Raw genomic sequence first — 26,419 nt, 5'->3', positions numbered from 1 at the left:
TAGTGAAAGGGTGGCATAGCTCCAGTGGGACACGTTTCCCCAAGTGCTGCCAGGTAGAAAAAGCAACAAGAGCTAGAATGGGAATGAGGATGTGTTTTTCTTCCTCTCTTGTTGACACAAGCTGACACTTACAAAGAAATGGGATGGCACTGTTGTTTTAAGCCAGACGAAGGGAAAATATTATAAGGGACATGGAGAGAGGGGGGGAATGTAGGGTTGTTCTTAACTGAAAAGGCCTGTTCATGTTACTGCTAAAAGGACAAAGAACAGACTGAAGTAATAACTATGATGAGCATCAGTCATACTTCATATAAGCCCTGACCACAATGTTCCTTTGAGTTAGTTTATCTTTTCATAATGTGACTCAAGAAGAAAATAGAGTAAAATTAGATTTGTGGCTCCCTTGTCTTTGTATGCTCAGTCTGACCCTCTCAGTGCATGCACCGCTACCCCTTGGGTGTGGGTGGGTAGCCATCGGGACGCCGAAGGGGTGAAAGGGCGGGGAATTGAGGGGTGCAGGGTTTGTGCTTTCCTGCAGAATAATGGCAAGTATTGTTCCTTAATTGGCAGTGCCGTATCAAGACTATGATAGGAAATTTCTTGACATACTCATTCGGTGTCTGTCTTAAATTTCTGAGTCACTTCAGAGCTTTATGTTGTGCACTGGTCATGCTATGGGAGAACAATGTGTCTCTTTTAGTGGCAGAGTATCCGTGAATCCCGAGTGATTAAAGTCAAAGAGAGTGCTATCTGTAAAAGTGCCTTAACATTTAGAAGGATGATTGACTGAGATATCAAGCGACAATTGAGTGCACTTTGTATTTGTTCTTTTTTTCTTTAGTGCTATGGTTGAACTGTTTTCTCCTCTTCTACACTGTTAAACTGAAAACTGTGGCCAGCATGGATTCCTGCCAGAGATACATCGAACTAATACTTTCACTGTGGACGTGTAATTGTGATGGAGGCCTCACACACTCCCTGGTCCGCTTAGGGACGGGAGAGGGCACGCTGGGAAATGAATTACAAACACTGCTCAGGATCATTCATCCATCAGAGCCGCTCTTTTTGCCAAGCTGGAATTCCTTTTCTCTGGCTGCACCTGACAGTGCAGAAACCTTACCTCGAGCTACTGCCAGTTTACTTTTTGTTCCAAAAGCGCAGCTGAGTTAGCCGGAGCTTTTCAGGAGGTTCTCTCAGTCAAGACTGAGGCAGCTTTTGTCAGCAGCAGGCAGCCGCCCTCCGGAGCGGAAGTGCGTGAAGGATCAATCCAAAAGGCAGGCGGGTGGAGCGTGGATGTCTATCATCAGCAGTTTGACTAATGTTGTTTGAATAAAAGCTGGGTCAGAATTGTTGATGAAAAGTGTCGATGTTGAAAGGGAATGGCATAATGTAGTAAGGTGAACTGTGCACAGGGTATAGAAAGAGGGGCATGCTTATTGGCCAAGGAATATGTAGCCATTTTAGAGGACCAGGTTCGGGCTATGGGCTAAAAGGTTTTTCTGCCATATTCCAATCAATGGAGCACAAAGTAAATATTTTTGAGCCGTCTCTTTTGGAGAACGTTTTATATCCCGCATAGAATTTGAATATGGGAACGGGTTGCTTTGTGGCTGTAATTGGGTTTATGAGTCACTCTGTGGTCATTTGAAAACTTCCTTGAGTATGGACAACGATAGTTTTCATGTTGCCATATCACTGAAAAACAATAGTGGAAAAACACAAGTGAAGAGACAACTGGATCAATGAAAGCAACAGGATCATGGTGCAAACGAGGGCTATTTAGGTTACATACTGTATGTATAGTTGTTGTTCGATGACTGGATATGAACGGAATTTAGTTTGTGGTGTTCACATTATTGCAAAATTGTATTAGAAAAACACATATTCATGTTTGCAATTTAGCTGAACTGACCCTGTGAGACTGTTGTCACTAAAAAAATAACAGTACTATATTGTTTGCTGAAATGCCTAAAATATTTTTTTTTTTTTTTTTTTTTTTTTTTAATCTAGTGGCCGTGTGTATTAGTGCGTTTCTGTGTCAGGAACACAGGCGGAAACAGCAAGCTGAAAATTTGAGGGGTCATGGTGGATAGGTGGGGTAACAAAACATGTCACTTTTTCTCCCACGGAGAGTCAACTTTTAACCATAACCACGATGGTTCCTTAACCTTCAGTCATTGTGCCTAATGTTAGCCATGGTTGTGATGGATCAAAACATTTTCATTTTAATAATTTTTAACTGTTTAAGGGCCAGAAAGATTGAGTCAGATCAGAAAACATACAACATACTGTATGTTCTCTTTAAGTTTGGGGAACACTTGGGACCCTTTAGAAACCTGCCTAAAAAAACTATTCAGCAATCACACCAATTTTGGAAGTGAAGTATTTTACCCTGACTGCACAAAACAGCCACTGGCTCTAAAAGCTGGTGGTTGCACAAACCTTTGTGAGAAACAGAAGTTTAGTCGTCATGACTCAGCCAGTGCACAGAAACCGGGATTAACACTTTGCCACTATGAAATCAGCCCTGAGGCCCTGTGGCTGCATTTTGATGTGTGAAGTATGATAACTCTTTACACACTGAGTTCTCGCCCTCATAACGGCTCATAAATAGGGAGGAGGACTTATGGGCTAAAACAAAATGACTTTCATTTTCCACTTCTGTGAAGTCTTCTCATCTCATCGCTGAGTGATGTCATGTGTAACTCTGAAGCTTTCATAAAACTCTGAAATACTTGTTAAATACGGCTCTGTCTCGTGTATAGTTTTATGTAGATGAGTGTATAATGAGTTTTAAAGGGTGCTTTGCCCTAAATTGTCACTTATGATTTTGACAGGTTTCATAAGTAGTTTAACACGCTACAGATAAAACAGAAACAGACCACTAAGGCGGCATAATTAGCCTTCATCTATCGTTTGTGGATGGTTGAACTTAATCTTTCAGTAGGGGCTTTTATGAATCAATTAAACACGATAAATAGCAGAGCATAGAGGGTGAGTAAAGGGATTAAGAGCTCATACAGTGGAGGTGCTGTTGATGGTTTTGGTTGACCACTGCTTCTTGAAGTTCTTGAAAAGCAGCTGCTCTGCATTTTAACCTGTCTGTGTCCTACTGCTGTGCGAGGAGGATGCAGAAGGAGCACTTCTTTTCTTCAACCACACTCTCTCCATATCTTAAAGTCCCACTGTTTGATATACTTCAGACAATTTTTTACTTTGAAATAAGACAGTAGAACACATCCATCCATTTTCCCTGCAACATCAAATACCTGAAGAGATCAGGTCCCTCTTCGCCAAGACCTCCAGGTCTGCTTCAGAGCACAACTCACACGGCCAGATATCAGCAATGAAGAGGGGAGGACAGATAGGATACACACATCATGTCTGGACTACACACACGCACATATTCACTCATGACAGATAGACAGATGCTGCTAACAAACACACACACACACACACACACACACACACACACACATGGGAGACCTACTTGCTCAAGACAGGCCAGATGTTTTATCTCAGTTTGTGTGTCAGAATGCTCCACTCCCTCTGAAGGAGGAGTGTTAATCTCTGGACCTGGGAGCTCAAGACGTTGCCCCGGCTGCTGTGACCGGGACTGCTCTGATAAATTACATTCGGCTGACAATGGCGGGTCTCATCCAATGATTAAGAACTGGAAAGCCCAAAAAGACCCCTTACAGCATACGTCTCCTAGTGTGACTTCTCCCTCGTGACTCGCTTTGCAAAACTCACTAATAAAACTTTATCTTCACCTCGACGACTGTCTAAATATGACCAATGCTGGTAATATAATTACTAAAATAACAATGCTGTGTTCACATGATGATTAATGCTGTGCAGATGATTGTTATATGTGATAAAAAATAAAAAAAAATAAAAAACAGTTTAATAAAAAATGTATCATAATCAAATTAATTATTTTATTCAGTCAGTGATGCTGTCAACATCTAAACGTCTGAGCTGGTATGAGGCTGTTATTTTGGATTTGTGACCTGTGTACCTAAATCCCAAAGGAGCTCTGAACCACAGCTCAGATCTACTATTAGATCTTACACCTGCATCACTTTTTCGATGCTAATGATTGGTGCAGTATGACACTGTTAGGGAATTAGTTGAATAAATTATTGATCTAAATGAACAAATACGTAAATTGTAATTAATGTTACATCATCTATTGAGTAAAAATACCAAACATTCTCTGCTTACAGGCTTTTGTTTGCTGTTTCTCTTTGTTTTATAGATTTAGTGTCTTTTATTTTGTGACTTTTTGTTTGACAAACCAAATATCTGAACAATTTTCTGGCATGTCATAAGGGAATTACTTAAGAGTTAGGGTGAGGGCAGTTGGAGAGCCCAAACCTCCAGCAAATATCTCTGGTTGAATTTACAGGAGACAATTCACATTTGAGTGTGAGGAAGAGTATAGTTGCAGGATATGTGTGTGTTAACATTTCCATGCCCACACCTTAGCTTGAGAAAGAAGCATCGTTTATTTTTAATGGGTATGTTACAATTCTTCCAGTTGCGGTTCTCCTATATGAAACCGCTGTCCCTGAATGCTCCATATTGACTGTTTGTTGTATTGAGTTTGAGCAAGTATGTATCCAAGAGGATTATTGGTACCCGTGAATGTGGATTGAGATAAGGAGTTGTCGTGTTTTTTGAATCGCCTCTGTTTTGTCACAATTGAACGTTACTGCCATCCACTGGATTTTTTTTTTTTTTTAAATGTACGGCATTTAGATCTTGCAATGTTAATGAAAGTGAAAAATAACTTGTGAAACCGCTCCAAAACGTAATGGGTTCTTATTTGACCCATGTTGCACCCTTTCACCAAGTTTCATGAAAGTCAGGCCTGTAGTTTTTTTTATAATTCTGCTCACAAATAGATAAAAAAACGGAATTAACAAGCTCCACTGAAAAGCATAACCACAAGCAAATGGTCACCAACTGTAGCCTTTTCCTATTTTCAATGCAATTGATCATATAATCAATCAGACTGGTTCATTGAGTTTTGCTTCAAAATGGTTGCTTTGATAAAAGACTGAAACCGTTAATTAACTGCAATAAAAAAAGAACCATTTTGATTATTCATAATTTTTTAAGCACAAATACCACTAATGTGCTCGTTGTGACTAAAATGTGAATATTTGTGTTTTTTTGTTCTTCTACTTTTATGACAGTGAAGTGAATAACTTTGAGCTTTGGGCTGTTGATTTATTTAAAAATGTCAACATGCACATTGTAAAATCCAAATGGACCTCAGAAGTTACTACTACAGAATACAGTGATGTTACTAAAGCATCTACTGTGCAGTTTGTCTTGAAGTTTTGTCTTTTCTTCGATCAGCAGTTTCTCACAGTGTGGGCGCGAGGGAGTGCAGGAAGGCTGTTGACGAAAAACTTTGTGAATGCCAGCAGGGAGGAGTTTGAAGGGGAGCTTGTGTTCCTTTGTAATGCGGTGCTGAGATAAGGGCTGCATCCACCCTGCTGGAGCCCCGCAGGGTCAGCCGACCCCTGTTGACCTGAAACTGCGATCACACAGTCTGTTTTATTAGCTGTCAGGGGCAACGTGATTGATGGCTCGGCACTGTTCGTGTCTCGCTTGGGCCTGTTGTTTCTTCCACTGCTGTAAAGGCAGTGGTGGTTCTGCTTGTTTTGATCTGTTTCCTCGCTCCTCTGATCCTGTAATCTGCTTCCACTCCCCTGCTTTGGAGCCTCTCCTCTGTATGCTTGCATGCTTTCATCCTTGTGTGCACGTCTTCACACAGTCAGCTCTGTCTGTGGGCATGTTGTGTTGAAGTGCTTTTCAGAGATAAGACCCTCATTCTGGTGTCATGGCAGACTGGTAGAGGATGAAGGGAGTGAAAACACTGTGAATAGAAGCAGCCCATCTTCCTCCCCCAATTTCCTTTATTCCTCTTCACTTTTATCTTTACTCCTTTAAAAAAAAAAAAAAAACAACTCTGCAGTTTTCTCAGTCCTCCGTCTCAGTGATCGGTAGCATGGTAGACTTTCTGTGACCCCATCACCATCTTAAGCCTGAGACCATCACATTAGCACTCCATCACCCGGCTGCATCTCCACCTCGGCAAACTGAGGCATAGCGAGAAAGAGTTGGATATAGAATAACTGATGCAGAAATACTGAAGGATTTCCTGGACTGAATCATCAGGAAGCCTCCACTGGTGTATCTTTGCCAGAAAGTGAAAAGAAAAAATCCCTACATCTGCTCTACGACTTGGACCGAAGCTCATTCTACAGTTAATAAATCTGTCTTTGAAGCACAAAATACCCTCAAGTAAAACTGTTGATTTTAATGTTTTGGCTCATTTCTTTCAACAAAACGAATTTTCACATTATGCATTGCTGCTGCATTTATTAGTTCATGGGAGAATTAAGTGAACAATTTTTTTTTATGGATAGTGGAGGACAAATCAAACTATTTATACTGAAGTACTTGAATTTAGAAAGAATGTAACAAAGTCATTTATATTTTTCACGTCTATTAGATGAAAGCAAACGAAGAAAAAAACCTCAATATATAAACTCTCATCTTTCAATTAGTGTATTCTTAGTACAGCACACTTAAGAGGTAAGCATGTATGTGCATATACAACTATTTTTAATTTTAAAAAAATGATTTTTTTTTTTTTATTACTTTTTTTTCATGACGATCTTATTTAAATGTTGCTTGCAATTAATGTTGAAGGCTACAAGCTGAAATGTGTCACTTTAAAATTGTTCATTAAAGTGTAAGTGCTGCTAGAGTGAACAATTTATTGACCTATTTCTCTTCTCTTCTCTTCTCTTCTCTTCTCTTCTCTTCTCTTCTCTTCTCTTCTCTTCTCTTCTCTTCTCTTCTCTTCAGTCTGACTTGTAAAAAAAAAAAAAACAGCCTATCTGTACTACTTGGCTCATGATGATCCTCTTTAGCTTATCATCCCTTTGTAGAGCACACAGGGCATGCATACAGTACTTATCACCAATGGTGCAAAACACAAACAAACTGTAACCCCGGTGTGCATGCACTTCCGTCTGCCAGAGGAAGCTGACATGAGACAGAACCAAATGCTGGAGTAACACTGCCCAGACCAGGGGTGTCGTCACTGGGTTTTGGTGTGTGGGTGTGTGGGGGTTGGCGTTCCTCCAGACAGAGCAGAGATAGAACATGTCAGCACAAAAAGACACCTGTGAGAGGGTAGATGATGTGTACAAAGGGCCTCCATGGGTAATAATCTTTCATTTGTTCTGATAGAACAAAGAGCAGGAATAAAACATCAAGATCTCTGCAGCTTAAGTTGCGTGCACCCACAGTCAACATCTTTTTGTATGTTTGCCAGACCATGCGTGTCATGATTATGTTTATCTGTAGCGTGCTGAAATCCTCTGAAGGTCATTCTGTTTATTTCCTGGGGAGTTTCCGAAACACGGCGTCCGTCAGTGTTTGTCATCAGGATTGAGATGCAGCAGATAGCTTTCGCTATACATAGATTAGCTTTTGAAATACATGCAGTAATTAGTCTAATGCTTGCACGCACTGTGTGTCTGCCCTTGGTGTGTGTTTTGCCCCTGCCTACTGCACATAGACACACTAATTTCCCTCTAACATCTGAGTATATATGTGGCTAAAACTCTATTTATTTTCAGTGTGCCTCGAGGGTCTTGCCATGTTAGCCTTTTTAATTCCTGCCGTTGTCTCTCTGACAGAAGGCCAGACCTCAGAGCCCTTTACCATCTCTGTGTATTTGTCTTGCTGTGGGCTATTTTGGTAATTCAAATGCTTTACTCATTGTACTGTCACAATAAAGACTTCCTCCAGGTCCTCTGTGTTATTTTTCATGGATTAAAGAAAACCTCCTGTTTTTTTCTGCCTGGGTAAAGGTCAGGCGTTGCACAGATCTTTTGGGGTATTCTAAGGTCACTGCAGATCAGCCACCGTGTTTGTTTTGTCTGTCTTCTGTTTCGAAGGGTGTAGGTTTAGCCAGTGTAAAGCCTGCGGTGCTGTGCAAATGATCAGCAGAATGAAGTCCAGATTGCTGCAGTCTGTCACATACATGTTTCATTCATGCCTTCCTCATGAAAGGCTCCTCATACAGTTCAAACTGTAAGAATGATAGAGAAAACCCATCGTTAAAATCTCTCGTTTTATGATTTGTGTTTGTGTAACCTCAATGAGCTGAGGTCCAGCATACCTGCATTACTGCTGGTGTTAAAGTCTTACATCTTGCCAGCTGGCCATCAATCAGCATAGCGCCAGTTAGCGCTGTGCTGGATTAGCGCTGGTTTGACCTGCACCAGGTGTGTGTGACCTGTGTCACTGTCTCACATCTCGGACGTGGTGTCGCGTTCCCCGGTGCCTCCCTGCGAGTCTACCTGAGTACAGGCTCCCTGTTCCACAGATATCACCCTGAATCCAAAAAGCTCAATCAGCTTTGATCCCACCCTGCGGCCCCTGGAAGTAAGTGGGGTCTAATCCTCAGAAAGCCTCAGAAAGACACAGAGGAATGCCTGGCACACAGCACACCATTCACCCAGGGATTAGTCTGAGAGGAGCTCAGCTTCACACAGTCATTTACTCCACTCTGTCTGTGGAAGTACATACAGTATATATGAGTGGGTTTGGTGTGTGTGCGTGCATATGTACATGTATGCAAAAAATCTGTACGCATGCCTACAAACAGGATTTAGATGAAATAATCTCAACCTCAGTCACACTCTGCTGATATTTCCAGAAGTCATATTAGGTTGAATATTAATTAGCTACATTCATCATTAATAAACTCGTTGATACTTTAGGCCTATGTAACAAAATTCACTTGTTATCTTTTAATTCAGAATCTTTAACAGCATTAAGTAAAATATTATCCTGATATATTCATACCATCATGATACGAATCTACAGACAGTAGGTAAATGATAACATCATTGGATTATAGCACTCCCTTGATGCACATCCATACAATATAAACCAAGTAACATAAACAAGTGACAGAAGCAATGACATTACAGAATTTTAGCTTGCGTTATGTTTCAAGTTAATTCCTCTTTTCTCAATAATTGAATAAACGTGTGTTAATTTGTCATTTTGTTTTATAAACATTTGTAATCCAGATATCAACAGCTGTAGATCACCATCTGGTTTGACCCAACCCCCACTCCTCTGAACATATTTTGTTGATACTCTATTGATCCTCGAAGCAGAAAGCTGATATCTAAAATCTAAAAATGTGATCCTGCTGTTTTGAATTATAGTTAGATTTTTTTGCAGCAGCAGCAGGATGATGTGTGTCTGTGTGTGGCAGCCCCGTTTGTCAGCACACTGAGAGGAGGAACGCAGCTGTATCAGGTGAATGACTGTTATTCAAACTGATGTCACAGATGAGCAGTTTTGTGGTCGGTCTCAGTCCTCTGTGTGTGTGTGTGTGTGTGTGTGGGGGGGGGGGGGGGGGGGGGGGGGGGGGGGGGAGTTGGTCCTGGCTCCGCCACTGCTTTGAGAGCTTGCACATATGTGACTGTTTGTAACACAGCATCAATAGGTGGATTTTATATGAGCCAATGGAAAGGATATGCGTCTGATGTCAGTTTAGTTTATTATCTTTTCTATTTTCTGTCCTGAGAGTATTCTTAGTAACCATTTCAAACTGTGGTTTTCTGAGTTTTACTGTCACTCTTCACTCAAAGGGAAGTTTTGATTTGAGGAGAAAATATGAGTTCTCTAAATCAGCAGCTTTGAGACCCTGCTGTTGAATCAGGTGTGTGTGTGTGTGACTAAAGCAGGTCCGCGACTTCTTCCAAAATGCATCATGTTGGACACAGACACAGCCGGCTGTGCTTTTATCAGCCAGACGTCCATGTCTGCTTTATGTTCATGCATGAATACATCTGCTGTCAAGGAACCTTTTATGGCTCTGAGTACTCAAAAGTGCAGATAGAGTACAGAGTCAATGTAGCAGTACACTGCAAAAACCTACTAACCCTAAAGGATTCGGTAAAACAAGCCTATACAGCCACATAAAGGCAAAAGTGTTTGTGGTTGTTGGACACATTTGAAAGACAAGTAAAAATCTGTCTGTCATAGAGAATAATTATTCAAATGTTTATGACAGCACATGCTTTGTTTCTTTTACCCGCTGTGTTTCTCGCCAATACCCAGTGGATTGATCCTCGTGGTCTCACAGAGGCCTAATTTCTTTCTATATAACAACACTTGAGGTTTGTTTACCTCCACGTTGGCGACAGCTGTGGCCAGAGGCATTATGTTTTTGGGTTGTTGGTCCGTCCTGTTCGTGTGAATGTGATATCTCACGAACGCCTTGAGGGAATTTTTTTTTTTTTATTTGGCACAAGCGTTCACTTGGACTCAACGGGGAACTGATTCAATTTTGGTGGTCAAAGGTCACTGTGACTTCACAAAACACTTGTGGCCGTAAATCAAGAATTCATACTTTAACTTATAATAAAGATTTACACAAATTTCTAGCAATGAAATTTCATATCTAAAAGGCCTCAACTTCACTGTGACATCATAATGTTCTGTTAAAAGCACTTTTCTGTCTATTATTCAGCCCCATAATTCAGGAATAGAAGTGGAGATTGTAACCTTATTTCACATTTGGTCATATACTGAACTGGTGACACTAATCTTGGGTGTCCACCTTGAAACTGGACAGAACACACCACACCGACACCCCAAAACAAACAGTGAACAAACTGCTCTTGGGTTTAATATGAGAAGTATCCACATTTTAGAATGTGTCGGTCCTTTGCAGCAACATCCATATCTAAAGTGTTGTCTCTTGTCATGGGTACAACTTTTTGTTCTATCAGAATCAACTTTATTAGCCAAATTCATTAAAGGTCTTTTAATATTATTTGAGTCTGGATCAACATGGATGTAAACTGCAACTTGACTGGTTGCCGGAGGCATACAAACACGGGGTGGTAATTCTAGTTTTGGAATTATTGTTTCCATCCATGTTCTAAAATTAGAAAATAACCCACATACATGTGCGTGCAAATCATTGTCCTATAAATGAGATACAGACAAACCACAGCCCAGTCTTAACATCTTTACTTTGTAAAAAAAAACACAAGGTTGCCTAAAATAGGAATGTTTGTTGCACTCTTGGTTTCAGAAAGTGACAGAGTTTGTGAGGCAACTTTATTTCCCCATTCAGTTTCTGAAACCATTTAACAATATGCAACATAGACCATAATTTCAAACGACACAATTGATTCATTTTATCAAGAGTTAAAATAACAATAAATAGGTCCTTCTTGAAACTGTACCACAGTTTTTATACAACAGTTTTTGTTTCACCAGATTGTTTATTCTGGCAGTCAAGTTCATTTACGATGAGAAGATGATGAGAAGATGTCCCTCATAGATTCCCCTGTCTCTGTCCTATTTAAAGTATGTGCTGAAACAGTGGTTACATCGAACATTTTTTCACCCTAACAAACCTCGGGGGCTGAATACCTCCACAGTAATATGATCCAAGCTTATGAAGGCAAAATGGAGATTAGGGTGTTATATGAGAAGTCCCTGAGGAAACTGACAAATCAAATGATTTGTTATGGTTGAGGAAATGGACAATGCTCCCTGAAAGAAGCTGAATCATGAGGAAAGTTGAAACAATAGTGAAGAAAGATTTGGCCCACTTCTTACCACACATGTCTGCTGCTCTCAGTTCATTTATAGCCCTGCAGAGTGAGGCAGGTTTATGGTTTGCTATTGAAGCAGAATATCGTCCTGTGGGGAGCTGGAATGACTACAGTCTGGCAATCACTTCTTGGCTCTGAGTGGACGATTGCAGTCACTATCACACAGTCACTGTGTTCAACTGGAGCATGTGTATTTGGTTGTCATGGATTCTGCTGCATAGTTGTCAGATGGGACTCAATTGTTTTTATTGTTTACACGGGTGGTTAAGGAAAAATACAGGTTATTGAAGCCTTTTTCTTAACAAAACTTGCTCTCGTGTACTCACTCACAAATCATACCACAGGAGGGAAATTACATTTGGCTAGTGCCGCAACAGGCCTCTGAGCCGTAATAAGTGAGCGCTCAGACCAACCTTGGACAAATAAACTGTGTTGTACTGGACGTGTCCTTCAAACACTGAGTGCAAAGGATTTACTCACCCAGCACTGAGTGTGTACAGGAGAAGACATTGGGCAGGATGTTTGTCTGAAGTTTTGTGGATTGGCCTGCGCTCTGCTTGGCTGCAGCTGTGGGCAGAGAGCTGGAGTGCATGTCAACTTCTGTATGCTAATGACCAAGGTCAAAGTAAAGGGTCTGCTGGCCAGGAATTCAGATGCATGTTTTTGCAGAGAGCAGTAGTGTGTAAACACTTCCTCTCCTCTGCTTTTATTACAGCAGTTGGTCGATTTAAAAATCATTTTTATTTGTTCAGACTTTGCAGCTTATTGTTTGGATATTTCTGATCCTCCAGAACTTTCTTTGAGTAACATCTCATCTTCTACTTTATTACATTTGATTACACCAATGCTGTATTTGGAAGCCAGCTACAATTACTTTTTTAGTAACGAGTAAGATTTACAGTTTGACACTGCAGTTTCATTACACTTCATTTATACTTTTTAGTTCCTGTAAGGTCGGCTTGTTTGCTGTCTTAGCAGGAGCTGGACCGATGGTGGGTTCATGGAGAAACTGGTACGGGACATGTCAGCTTAGTGCAAAGGCTTGAAATCGGGCAATGCAGCCAGCTTTGACCAAAAGCCTCCAAAGTTATCGTATTTGTATGTTGGGTCTTCTTAGCTGCAAGCTAGTCAGTCGTAAGCCTACTTTAGGTGAGGGCTCTGTTCAGAAATGGACTTCTACCAACCCTGCAGCTTAACTGTGAGGATGGGACCTCTTAAGCGCTGCGTGCAGTCAGCAAACTAGCTGCTGATGTTCAGTAAATACCTCCAAATCTGTGGCTAACTGGTCTTCTACTTCTACACGTGTGAAACACAGAAGATGTGATCAATGGTCTTTTTGGGGCTGGGCTGAGTAACAATCAACTGTGCTTATTTCATTAATTAAATAATTAAGCAGTTGTCTTTTTCATGTATATTTGATTATAAGTCATTTCTATCTTTGCTTTCACTAGTTCATAGCTGAGATGTCAGAACAGTTTCCTTGTGAGGCAACTAGATTTGTGAGATCAGGCAAGAATCCATCAAACCACAGTGATATGGGACCAATCAGCGTCCTGTGAAGACCTTTTGGCACCCTCGGCCGTGGTTAAGGTGTGATGACAGCGATAGCCAACAGTGATCTGATTGGCAGAAGTCAGACTGTGATAGACTGATGGTTCAATCAATCACCTGCCAAGTGTGTTTTTTAAGTGTCTGGCCTTTTTTCAAACAGTTTCCAAGGACATCTCAGATGATTCTGTTTAACAAACTGTGTCATCATAACATGGCTATATTGCAAAAAATATAAAAGATAAACTAAAGCAGTCAGACGATTAAACAAAGTGGAGTGGTACATTTATTTCCTGTTATTATTTACATCATTCATCCTTTGTAAGCATCCTTCACATTTTACTGGCTGAGTTGGTTCACTTGTAATCTACTGTATTCACTGGTTCTACCTCCAACTAAATTATTTCACGTAGTCTGCGTAACACATGCGTGTTGACCTTTCAACCTGTCTACACCCTTTTTGTCTGACTGCTCATGTTCCCATCCGGCTTCATTGTCAAGGATGCTGCTGCTGTGTATTTTCAGATTTCAGTGGTCCCTTTGGTGAGTATGATGATGTCATAGTGGAGAGAATGGATGCCAAAACCTACAAAATAAGACCAGAATTGTCATAAACGGAGTTCTCCGTTTAAAGACTGATGGAGTTTTCTTATTTCAGTCACAAAAGCTTATAAAGTGCAAACTGTTATGCAGCTTAGTGCAGCATTCATTATATTTAAAGCATGCGTAGTCAACAGCAATAACTTTAGCACATGTTTGTGTTTGTGTGTGGCGGTCTAATTCTGGTCGTGTGTGTTTTTAGAGCTATTGTTTGTTGGCCTGTTGTGGCAGTGTGTTGGCTGAGAGGATTGGGGTTTAATTACTGCTGTGTATAAGGAGTGTTTTATATGGAGAAGTCACAGACAAGACTGTCCCCTCCCTGCCACATTAAATCAGCAGCAGCGGAGTGTGTGGTTTGACCCAGGCAGTCGGCAGCTATGCAGTCCTGTTTTCCCTCGTTTCCCGGGTGACTGCTGCAGAGACAGAGATTGAGAGACGGGGAGAAAGGTTGCGCATCAGTGGAGGAGATGCCAGCCAAGTTCATTGAAAGGGAGAGTGTCGCCAAGGAAGAGTTTACAAAGCAGCTTTTATTTGAGTCAACAAGGATCACGAGGGAAGAGCTGCGTTTCAACAGGCTTCTGTGTTGTTGTGTCTATCTTCATAAAAGTAAAGGGTGTGAGCTGGATTGTCATCCTCTGCCGCATGCTTTTATTAGACATCTGCTGCTTTCAAGTGGAGGAAATGTTTAACGACTGCTGGGTGGATTTTTTTGTGCAGCCGTTGCCGACCACATACTATCTCAAATCAGCTCGCTGCAGTTTGACACATGTACCCACCACTAATTTTAGACACTTTACACAGACCACAGTGTTGTTTGCTTTCATGGCACAGAGAAAATTGTTTCCATTTTGCCATATGCTGGAGCCTTTCTTTTTTTTATAATTCTTGCAGAAAAGCACATTTGACTTTTTTCATGTTTTAATTCACTCAAATATTTTGGGGTTTTTATCCACTGAAATTGGTGTTAACACCAGATTCTTTCTTTTTTGTGTCTCTCTGTGAACACAAACTGCCTCTGCTGCTGCTGGGAACATTCAGGCAGAATCTTGCGCTGAGACGGCCAACTGTCTGTTAGGCTATTGCTTAAAGGACAGAAGACACCACCTTAAAACAAGCAGAGAACAAACAGTGGAGGTAGATCTGCTTTGCTCAGTAATTAGAGGCAAAGGTGCTGAAAAACAAAGCTCAATTATCCTGTAATTAGTATCTACAAGCGCCTTGCAGGTATTCTCAACAGTCTGGTCTAAGCCTCTGTAGGGCAGATAGCTCCAGGTCTCTCATGATGAGACCTGCTGGAAAATACAAAAAGCAGGAAGACAGACAAGAGGGAGGGAGAGGAGGTTATGAAAGGTGAGTGCTGCGTCCTGTACAGAGAGGTCTACCTCACAGTTGTCGATGCCCACAATGACCAGTCTCCTGTCCCACAATGCCAATGGGAGCACATGTCTCCAGACAAACACCTCTGTCAGCAGACCTCAGTCACCCCACCAGTCAGACCAGTCAGCCGGCCACTGCTCTGTAATTACACACCACCGCCTGCTGGGGAGGGGGTAGGAGGGGCAGCCAGACTGATATGCAGACCCTGTCAGTGACATAAGCACCACTGCAGGCATGTGCTGCAAAAACAAGAGAGAGTGAGAGAGACAGGGAGAGTAAGTGAGATGGAAGGTGAGGTAAAGACAGCCCTGTGTGAGACAGAGAGGTGGGAGGAGAGGCGGGAGACCCTCCTCCTTCCTGTGAAAGATTAGAGGCTGTGTGTGCATGTACATCTGGATCGGCTGGAAGAGCTGACAGGACTGATGTGAGAATTGGCTGAGCCAAAACCAAACTGAAAGCCATTAGTGAAACAACACTGCTGTTCACCACTGATCTGGCCTCTGCTACATTTATCTGTTTGTGTGAATGTTTTCTAAAGTAGGCACCTCACAGATTTTTTTTATATAACTCAAAGTGAACTAAAAAACAACAATGGCTTCTCAAGTGAAAGCAGTACAGATGAGAAGAACTGTTGCACCCGAATTACTTACTGCAAGGTAATGTTATTCAGTAAAGAGAGTAAACTAAGAATTTTACTGTATGTAAATTATTCTCTGTGGACAGTTCAGCTTTGAACTTTTCTTCTTGAATCTTAAAAATCTTTGACAAAGCAAAAGAATGTTGTTTTCATGACAGAAGCAAATTAAGATAAATTGATTTTATGAAAAAAAAAATGATAGTTTAAATAAGTTTAAACACAAAGCAAGCTCTACAAGGCCAAAGTAATATTAGGCAGCTGACAGGGTTCATAGTCAATAAGTGATGTAATTATTTTTGTAGTGAGTAAAAAATCTAGTAAAAGTAAAATTACTGTAAGTCCATAAATCATCTCCTCAGGTAAAGTCAGCAGACTAAATGTAATGAATTATTTCCTTACTCTGGGAACTGATGGAGGTTCAGCTCTGTGGAGGGTGTGGTTGGAGTTCAGTGGCGAGTGTGCCCTGCCCTGTCTGTGCTTATTGATGAGGTTGAGATGTGTGTGCATGAGGTGAGAACCTGTCTGACCCGGCACGCTCTCACTTCGGGGTCCTGGAGGCTGCAGCGTGGTTTCATTTGCAGACGCTCTTTGCGACACCTCCCCTCAACTTATAAAAGAGAGCAGATGTAGACCGACTCCCTCCGTGCACTTGTTTTCAACTCCATCGGTGTAAAAGTGAGGATTTCGTCTCACTCAGCTTACCTTTTCCTCTGGGATCAATTATCTGACCGGGCGTTATAGCGATGCCACATTTCCTTCTCACCTGTAATTACAGCTGGACCTGTCTAATGTGTGGGCTGCTGCTCTTCTCTCAGGCTGAGAGGTTGAGAGGCAGAGTGGCAATTCCAAGTAAGGAAATGATGAATTGTGTCCCACCCTTTAAGCCAATCACCCAATAAAAGAAACCTACAACCCTGGGAAAACGCAGTAAACACTGTGGTTCAGATGCAGGTTTGCACTGGGTGGACGACCAAGCCCAGACCACTAGACTGAGGCCCGACAGCTGTATGGGAGGTAGTAGCTCTTGGTGGGTCTGCTTTAATATACTGTAATACCAGCTGTGATTGTTTTGAGCCAACCCTGCTCCAGGAGCCTGTGTAGAAGAGAGGGATGATAGATTTTTCTTTTTCTGTCTCAGTACCACTTAAAATTCCTTAGTACTGATCCCATGCTAATGCTGTCTTTTTCCCAAATTCAAAATCTGTATACCTCACTGCAAAGATCTAAGTGGTTTCCGTGGTACTTGTCAGCAGCCTGCGCGAAGTCGTTGTTATAAATACTGGAATTGATAACATCATCGACAAAGAAACAGTACCTGATATGTTTGATCAGGTGAGTATTGGTGTACAGTACAGAGTGGATGATACACAGTGTGTGTTATGTTCCTCTTCTACTGATCAGACAGCCTGATGTTGAGTCTTGCTTGGGTTCGAGTGGCTGCCACAATGATTTAAACACATAAATAACCTTTTTTTTTTTTTACCAGCTGAGATCTGTTTCCTTGCAAGCAGATCAAAACCCACATGGACCACATGCACTTGTCATTTACAAAAAAACAAAATAACAACTCATATCTCGCCTTTATGTTGCCACTTTAAAATGCATAAGAACCAATCAATCTTTTTCACATTGCTGTATTGTCATCTGCACTGAAAAGACGTGATTTTGTCTACGACCTCTGTTTTAATTTGCGGTAGAAACTTTTTAAATATTCTGTATAACTTGATTAAATAATTATTTTATTGGAAAGGGGGTGTTCAAGGAGAAAAAAAGGAGGAGAGGAAAAGCGAGAGGAAGAAGAGCAGAATGAAACAATACTTGGATCATATCACCTCAATTTGTCTCTGTTAAATTCAAAAATAGACTGCTTGCTCAGCAAACATATGTTCTGAGTAGCCGCCTTGTTCAGCTTGGCTTACTTGTTCATTTGTGAGTGGACTGTTTGTGTGTATGTGTGTGTGTTTATCTGTACGCAGCAGCAGTCTTTAGTCTGTCCGGTGCAGAGACAGAGACAAACGCCTCTTCCTGGTTGGCTGTCAGCACCTGGTCACTAATGATGCAGCAGCGCTGAGCTCAGCTAATTGACCAGACAGAGATGGATCAGGACCTACCACTCTGCTATGTCTGCTCGCTTCCGTGTGTGTGTGTGTGTGTGTGTGTGTGTGTGTGTGTGTGTGTGTGTGTGTGTGTGTGTGTGTGTGTGTGTGCGCGTGTGCGCGTGTACGTGTACGTGTGTGTGTTTTGATGTTTTCGTTCACAGTTGCTGCCCCAGACCATGTACTGTATCTTCTTACAGAAGCTTCAAACTCTGAGATAACAGTTATATTCAGGAAAACAGTTCAGACAAGCCTACGTGATGTTCGTGTATTCATGAACCCTCTGCTGCAGACCAGATGACAGAACAACAAAGGTTTCACTCGTACAGTCACAAAGCTCATTAAAGCCTCCCTGTCTGTAAACTGTGTAACCATTCTGCGTAGAACAAATAAACCTCAGAAGGTGATGAGCTCTGGGGATCAGACGGTCAGTGCTGCTGAGTGTTAGATGTGTGTTTAAGGGCTCTGGTTGGCAGGGCTAACCGGGCTCTTAGCATTACGTTTATTTTCACTGGGAGAGTATCACTGAAGGAATGACCATGGCCCACTAATAATACAGCCTCTGTGAGTATATTTGTCACACACGCAGTTTCCCGGGCACACACCTTAGCTCGTAGAGCGAAAGGTGGGAGCTGCACTCCTGGCCATTGTGCCCTTGGCTCTAACTCCGATGATACCTGCAGGGTTTGGAAGTGGCTTTTCTAAGCCAATAATAATAGCTCTGTGATAAAGCTGTCGTAGCAAAAATTTATATATTGCTATAATAGTAAAATTTGGTTTTGGTGGAACCTAAATTGAAACTTGGAGTGCAGTCAATTCAGATTTTCAGATTGAGGGCTTCCCCCTTTGGCCATGTTCACACTTGGCATAAGTGTGTTTCTGATGTTGGCTCACAAAACAGTTTGTTACCACAGCAAGTTACGAGTCACTCTCCTTCCGTCTGCAATATTGTGTCTCATTTCTGTTTCAGACTTTTTAAGTTTAGAAGTTTGGAAAAGTAATGGTGTGTCCTATCAGTAAAATCGAATGTGAGTGGAAAAATAAGGCACATTTATCACCACGTGAACTGCAGTTTATCTCAGCTGGAACTGGGTCTGGATATGTAAAGAAGAGTTCACAGTTTACTCATCGTCAGTGTGTGCAGCAGATGAAATATAAAAGAGAAAGTCACATTGAGGGTTCAGCTGAGGCTCAAGGGGTCCACATGTGTGGCTTGGCAGATCTGTTGTGTGGATTTCAACAAACAATTTCAACGGCCTGTCTAACCTTAACCCCCGGCTGTATGCTTGTGTGTGTGCATTATCTCCCCTCGACTTTTGGATGGCTTCAGAGCTCTGTAATAGACATCAAATTAGATCAAATCAGTCCTAAATAGATGTTCTGCAAAATCTGATTTGCCTTTCAGACGCATCTCATCCAAGTCCGAGTAGTGTTTCCTCATAATTTTATACATATACAGTACATATCATCTTACACTTTAGCACAAACAGTTGCTCTGGTCATCTTTCATAACTGCCTGAATACACACACTTATTATGAAATCGGAAAAGATAACCTTCTGGCTGTGATCTTTGCTCCTATCTCACTCCTTTTACTTTAGATTATTGCACCAGCAGGAGCAAAGAGAGTGTTTGTAAACAAATTACTGAACATTGTGTGTTAGTGTGTGTGCACGAGAGAAAGGAACAACGAGAAACAACTTATTTCAGGACAGCCTCTGGCCTGATGAACTCTCGGCGGGGGTATTTCTCTAATGAAGAGTTCTGACTCAGTCACTGATGAGAGCCTAGTGCAACACAGGGTAAAAAGGTCAAATACATTCACACATTTCTTTGACCTCTCCCACTGGGGCAATTAGCCCACTGAGATCAAAGAGCGGATACAATGAACCGTGTCCATCAGGGGGCATTCATTAGCTGCGATGACGTTATTGTTGGCCAACAGAGCGACGGATCACACGAGGCATCCCAGTGAGCCTCTTTCTCTTAAACAGAGTCTGAATGCACGCACACCACAGGCCTTGTAGTTAAATGATACTGTCACAGGAGATGCAGAAAAAAAGAGGGGTCTCGTTGGATTTTAAATTGGTTGTTGCAAGACAGAAAGAGAGAAAGTGTGTTCGAGGTGTGTGTGTGTGTGTGTGTGTGTGTGTGTGTGTGTGTGTGTGTGTGTGTGTGTGTGTGTGTGTGTGTGTGTGTGTGTGGGAGGCAGTAGTTTTTCATGCCAAAGCCGGCTTAATGCTTCATACAATAGCTCAAGTGTGGGTGAGGGGATCTTGGCGCTTGAATGTTCTTTACTCTAGAGGGATAAGAGGTGGTGTCGGGAGGGGAGGAGCGAAAGCTAGATTTTCTATCCAGAGCCTCCTTTGTAATTGAGTGCAGCCATCTACACGGGCCGAGCTCCACAGAAAACGTCTTCAGGATATGCATGTACGTGTACGCATATACACACCTCTCTTTGTCTTCACTGAAGTGCACTACAGACAAGTGAAAAAGAGCAGGTGAAGTGTGCGCTCTCCTCATCTCTTTCTAAGCTTTATCTTGTTATTGAAACATGGAAGAGTTTTCTACAATCTAGAGCTCATGCCATAACATTTCATTCTCAGGTCTTGCATGGTTTATATCCATCTATACTTTTAATCCTTGGAGAAATACCCAGAACCCAAAACAGTGAAATCATGAGCACAGAGGTTGAGGAGGGGGAGTTATTGGAGCAGTCTCAATTTACCCTAAACCATATGCTCTGTGTACTTTTCATACTCCTCCTTTGCCTTCTCTCTCTCTCTCTCTCCCCTCTTTGGGTAATTGCTCAGTCCATTATGCATTTGCGTCTTAAGTTCCAAAACGTTTATTTTTCTTTGTGACAATAAGCTCTCCATTTTCCTTTTCTGGGGCCGCAGTGGATCGAGACAGATTATGACATCTGATGTTACAGTAAGTGAAGCTGTTTAAGAAGAATACCGTCCTCCTGCCTGCAGCCCTGTGCTGCAGGTGCTATTTCATGGCTTCTTTTAGTCCAGCATTTGGTGTTGACTGTGGCTGCTGGCCACTGAATGGAAAGACGTGCTTCCTGGTGGCTAATGAGGTGCTGAACCCAGCCTCCTGTTCATATCAGGAGCACCTGGGCCAACCAGAGCCAGACCGGGCCAGACAATGGAGTCAGTCTAACATTTCCACAAAGGTCTGCCCATTCAAAACATCCAGAACCCTGGGACACAAACTCCCACACTTCATAAAATGAAGGCAAGACCGAATACAAGTCAAGACTGCCCATTCTCTCTGCACAAGGAAACTATTGTTTATCTTTACACGCCCTCTCTCCCAGGCCATGAGATTTTATACTCTATAAAGGAACAAGGCAAAAGAAAAGCAACTTGGCAAAGACGCGGCGTGCACTCTGTTTGTTTCCTTGAAATGTAACAGAGAAAAGCTGCAACTGTCATTAGTGATTTCCATTTCTATCTGTTGTGTACCCTGATAATGTTTTGCCAGTTCTCTGGCCAATAATAAGAAGCTCACCTGGAGGACAGAAACAGCACAGAGGGGACTTTTGGTTTCTTGCACAGTAATAGAACTTGATAGGGTCTCTAATGTCCACATCATTCGAGTGATGACATCACATTAAACACAAAATGACATATGACACCTGCAGCCTGTTCATGTCCTCAAATCAATTGGGAATCAGAGACTTATTGTTTGAAATAGAAACTCCCAAATCTAAAGATTATGTTTTCAGACATGTTTTGTCTCTTCATCTTCTGTTCCAGATGCAGGGAACCAGCTCGTAGCTCAAGAAGCAGTCAGGAAACCATCCACACTACGCCGACCGCCAGCACGCACAGGAGAGCCTATCTCTAGTAAGAACTGTGGACACGTTACTACTTTGACTGTGCAACACAATGCCAAAAGTATGCTTCATATTTATTTGTCTAATCTCTGGAGATAAAGAAAGCCAATCTTTTTTTTTTAGTTTGTCTCAACTGCAGTCGAATCACAGCTTTAAGCGACAGACTCAACTCACTGGAGGCGAAGGTAAAGACTGAACTCATTCAGCCCCCGTATCTAAATCATTGAGAAATATGATAGCTCTACATTAAACAAGCACAATGCTTAATTACCTTGCTTTATATCTTTCTGTGCCAGGTCCAATTACTCACAGCCCCGGCCTCCATATCACATCGCCACCTTCAGGGTAAAGGAGGAACAGCGGCAGAGGCCTCGATACTGAAGGGGGCCGTGCCTGCTCAGGGAGCTCCTGGTGAGCAGGGACCTGCAGGTATGTATATCACACTGTTGTGTATTAATAGATTTTAAATTGAAAAAAAACTGCATATTTCCATTAAGTGCAGTCCAGGGTTTTGTGTTTTGATAATTGAGTCAGAAATCACTCCTTGTAGCTTTTTCTGCCCACTACCTGCTCACCTCTGCTCATATCTTATTTCCTGCACTGCACACACACACACGCACGCACGCACACACTCATTTCCTTTAACAAAAGTACGAGCCCAGTTGTCTGTGCTGCTCACTTTGAGCGCTCTGTGGCTGTGTGGAAGTATTAAAGACCTCTCCTTTCCTGGAGTCGAGCTCAGCACTGGCTGCAGCTAAAAACACACAGTTCACTGTGCTGCACTTTCAGAAGAATAAAGACAAAATTTGTTCCATTAAAAAATGTTTCGCCCCAAGAGCCAAACTGTGAAGAACTTTTGTGTGTTTAGAGGAGCTTTCAAAATACTCTGATGGCTTAAGTTTTCATTCGTATAAAATGAAACAAGTAGGCGCAGTGCACTCTACTGCTGTGTCTGAAATCACACCCTGATGCACTTAATGACTTTAAAACACAATGCATTGTGGGATTGTTAGTTTTTTATTTTTTTATTTTTAAAGATGTTACAAAGTGAATACAGTTCACATTAAGAATTCAAACACTGAAAAGTACACACAATGGTTTTAGGCTCCATAGACATCGTGATGTGCATCATGACTGATCACATGAGAGAAGTTCTGTGCCAGTTCCACTTGGAAATAAGAAATATAAGATAAAAAGGGCAAATTGCTTCAAGCAACTCATAGGGGGGCTTCAGTCTGATCAATCCTTTACTGATACTGATCCAAGCGAACCTGACTTTACAGAGCTCCTTGGAGCCTCAAAATACTTTATATTACTGCTTTTTATTTACAAAACAATACCATTCCTCAAAACCTGCAAAAGGCAATTTGAAATATAAAATTGGTGGATTTCCCCTTTCACAAAGCCCATAGCCAGAACTCTGTTGAACATATCACAAACTGCAGCATTGGCCTGATATCATTCAAAATCAATCTTTTCAGACATCCACAAAATAAACTGCTCCTTTAAAAACTTTAAAGAAATGCAACTTTTCTTTTGATTAATATACATATTTTATATTTTGGAACGGAAATTTAAATTAGCCCTAACAATGACATAAACACTCAATGATTTTATACAACCTATTCTCTTAGTGCCTTGAGCTCAGATTTTTTTTTCCACAGAGTTAAACCTCTCAATTAAGCCATCTCTCTGTTTTCATTTCAGGTCCTCAGGGTGAAAAGGGGAGAGATGGGCTTGCTGGCAGAGAGGGTAAATTGTAACCATAGTTGCCTTTCAGCTGACGTAGAAACATTTAAGATGTAAACCAGTTAAGGCTACATGATTACTCATGACTGTTTCCTCCTCTTAGGGAAGCCAGGGTCTCGAGGGCTGCCAGGTCCCAGTGGGCCTCGGGGGGAGGCCGGGTCGAGGGGCCCATCTGGAACCCCTGGAACGAAGGGATCCCAAGGACCAGCAGGTAGGAATGGGCGGGAGGTGGAGATACACACAGCTTATTGTTAGCAGATAGTTGTGAGATGAGGGAAACAAATTAACCTTGTCCTGCTAGATGTTGGCACAGTCAATAAGCATGTTCGAAAGTTGAGTGAGATGGAGGGTATTTCAGGGCAGCTGTTTACTTCCCTGTCCACGTAACATATCGACTGTTAAACAAGTAATTTGAATGGCTCACTATTGACCAAAGATCTATGGAAACAACAGTTGAGACATCACTGACCTGTGATGTTCTTCTCCAGAGCATTTGTGTTTCTCTGAAACATCTCGGTCAGCCCACAGACCCTCCAGCGGTCGGTGTTGGAGCATTCCAGCGGCCCTTGAGGCCTGCTGGTAACTTACTGGAATTTGGGTATTTTGTTGCCTTGGCTTTTAAAATCATATGTTTCTAAAAGTACTGTTTCGGTGGGCAGCTGAAGTATTTGTTTTCTGATTACATATACTACTACATAACTCCCCAAACATGTGCTGCTGTTCATGGTCACGAGCCAAAACAGACATCGAATCATAAATCTGTTCATGTACTCAGAGCTCGCTGCTTATGTACAAATAATAGATTGACCTATTGGAAGAAAGTAAATCCACAGTCAGCTGTGACCTGAATGATAAATAAAGTAAATGGCGGTATAAGTGTGTTACAACATCTGCTCTGGCTATAAGCAGTTATTCCCCTGCTCTGGATCATGAAGGGAGTGTCTTTTCCTTTCAGCCTAACATATGACCCCTGCTCTGTGCCTGCTGCTGGGTAAAGATGAGATTTAGAGCTAAACTTAAACTACAAACTCACTTTCTGGGAAGCGCCATGTGACTTCAATCTGAAATGAACATGAGCTATACATACACAAATCCCAGGTCCTTATGATTTCCATATGCCTGTGGTGTTATTGTTTTTTCTATCTCCATTACTTCACAAGTATTCAAAAGCAGAGCTGTGTTTTCCTTATTGTGCTGATTTTTTTTTCCATTTAAAGAGAAAGATAAACACAGGACTGGAATGTGTCCAGTGTCATGCACAATGTAGACAAATATGTTTTTCAGCCAGAGGGTTATGGGAAAGATGGGAGAAAAATGAACATCTGTCGCTTTGAGATGTGATATTGTATGTTATGATGAATCCTGATAAGTTACAGGATAGTTGTATTGCAAACGTTGGCTCATATTTTGTCACAGCGTCCCTGAGAAACCATTATTTTACAGGAAAAGGCTCAAATTGTTTTCCCTAATATGTCACAGACTCTGAAGGGTCACTTGGACTCGCCATTTGAACCACCGTGCTGCAGATTGTAGCTTACAATCTCCTTGAAGCAGCCAAAATACTGCTGGTTATGCTGCAGTGTTTACCAAGGCTAAGTGAAAACGGCCCATGGATGTGTCAAATCAGAGCTGTAATAACATTACCTCGCAAAGCAATAATTAGTGGACTGTCATCGTCAGTTGCATCAGTACGTAAACAGAAAAGTGGCGCGTCTGGGTCTGTCAGAGGGCGAGGGGTGGTGTTCAGCGGGCAGAATTACCTCAGGACATTTCAAACAATGAGGTCAGAGTTTGTAGTTGTGCTTTTTCCACCTTCAAAATAATGTCTGTGGGAGGAAAAGGGACACTTTCACTGACCGGCCCATATGGACTGGCTATACAGGTTGTTACTTATACGCAGGGAGCATTTCATTTACTGAACCTGTGCCAGTAACACTTTGCAGAGTTTAATGGTGTTTATTTGAGTTTTCCGTGTCCCTGAGTAAATTCCCAGCACTGTGCCATTAAAGAACCTCCTGTTAATTACAGAGAAACAAAGTCAGCCGCTACATGCACTTCACGTATTTTGTCCAGTTCCTGATTTCACCCCACATGTGCACACACACAAATATAAAGACAGATACTCTCACTACTGCTGCCAGATACTATTATGTTGCATCACTCAACACTTTATCTAATCTTTTTCCTCTCTGGTTTCTGTCATAGTTTATCCCCCCATCATCACATCACCCACAGTCATTTATCAGTCTGCCGTGAGCTGTGCTTCTCCAGAAGAAGATCATATTTTGCTATGACACACCATTACAGTGCAGTATGTCTGTCACCACAGATTTTTCTGTCGTCCCTTTTTCTCAGGCCCCCGTGGTCCACCAGGACTACCAGGAGACAGAGGTCTACCAGGCCCACCAGGGCCTCCAGGCCCCCCAGCGCCAGCCAGTGCCCACATCCCAGAACCAGACCACAGTAAGACCCTGGACAACAAACAGATATCACACCATCACCATAACACAACAAATGGTTAAGATACTCTATAAATATGAGTGTTAAAAGAGTACTCCACAAACTAGCATTGCACTCTTTTACACTGTCAGACGCCCAACAGACTGTTTTAAAACAAAGTTAAAAATCAGTGCAGTAGAAGCGGAAGTGTCATTGTTTTTCATTCTGCATGTTGTTCCACACTGACGCTGATATTACTCACAATACAACCTGCCCACCAACAGGTTCATCAAAGATTTTGGTGTGTCATGACAGTCGTTGCTAATGTAGTCTTGAGCTGCTAGACACAAACTGAAATGACAAACAGGCTACAGACGTCTTTCTAACTCCTTACCCTGTTTATTTTCCTTTTCAAAATCCTCATCTCCAAACCCAAACAA

General features: G+C 41.9%; 1 protein-coding gene across 2 annotated transcripts in view; it reads left to right on the top strand.

Moving 5' to 3' along the window:
* emid1 (EMI domain containing 1) overlaps nt 1–26,419 on the top strand; it is a 53,097-nt gene that overhangs the window by 17,674 nt on the left and 9,004 nt on the right. For both annotated transcript variants that reach the window (XM_069138467.1, XM_069138466.1), the window contains exons 4-9: nt 21,712–21,801; nt 21,915–21,976; nt 22,088–22,220; nt 23,499–23,543; nt 23,644–23,751; nt 25,896–26,003. In XM_069138467.1, the coding sequence (XP_068994568.1) occupies nt 21,712–21,801; nt 21,915–21,976; nt 22,088–22,220; nt 23,499–23,543; nt 23,644–23,751; nt 25,896–26,003 (546 nt within the window). The remainder of the gene's footprint in view (nt 1–21,711; nt 21,802–21,914; nt 21,977–22,087; nt 22,221–23,498; nt 23,544–23,643; nt 23,752–25,895; nt 26,004–26,419) is intronic.

Source organism: Embiotoca jacksoni, unplaced genomic scaffold, assembly GCF_022577435.1.
Source record: "Embiotoca jacksoni isolate LCO1_2020_lvr unplaced genomic scaffold, fEmbJac1.0.p SCAF_8, whole genome shotgun sequence".
NCBI classification, from domain to species: Eukaryota; Metazoa; Chordata; class Actinopteri; family Embiotocidae; genus Embiotoca; species Embiotoca jacksoni.
The sequence above is the reverse complement of the archived record's forward strand: the minus strand, read 5'-3'. Positions and strand labels throughout refer to the sequence as shown.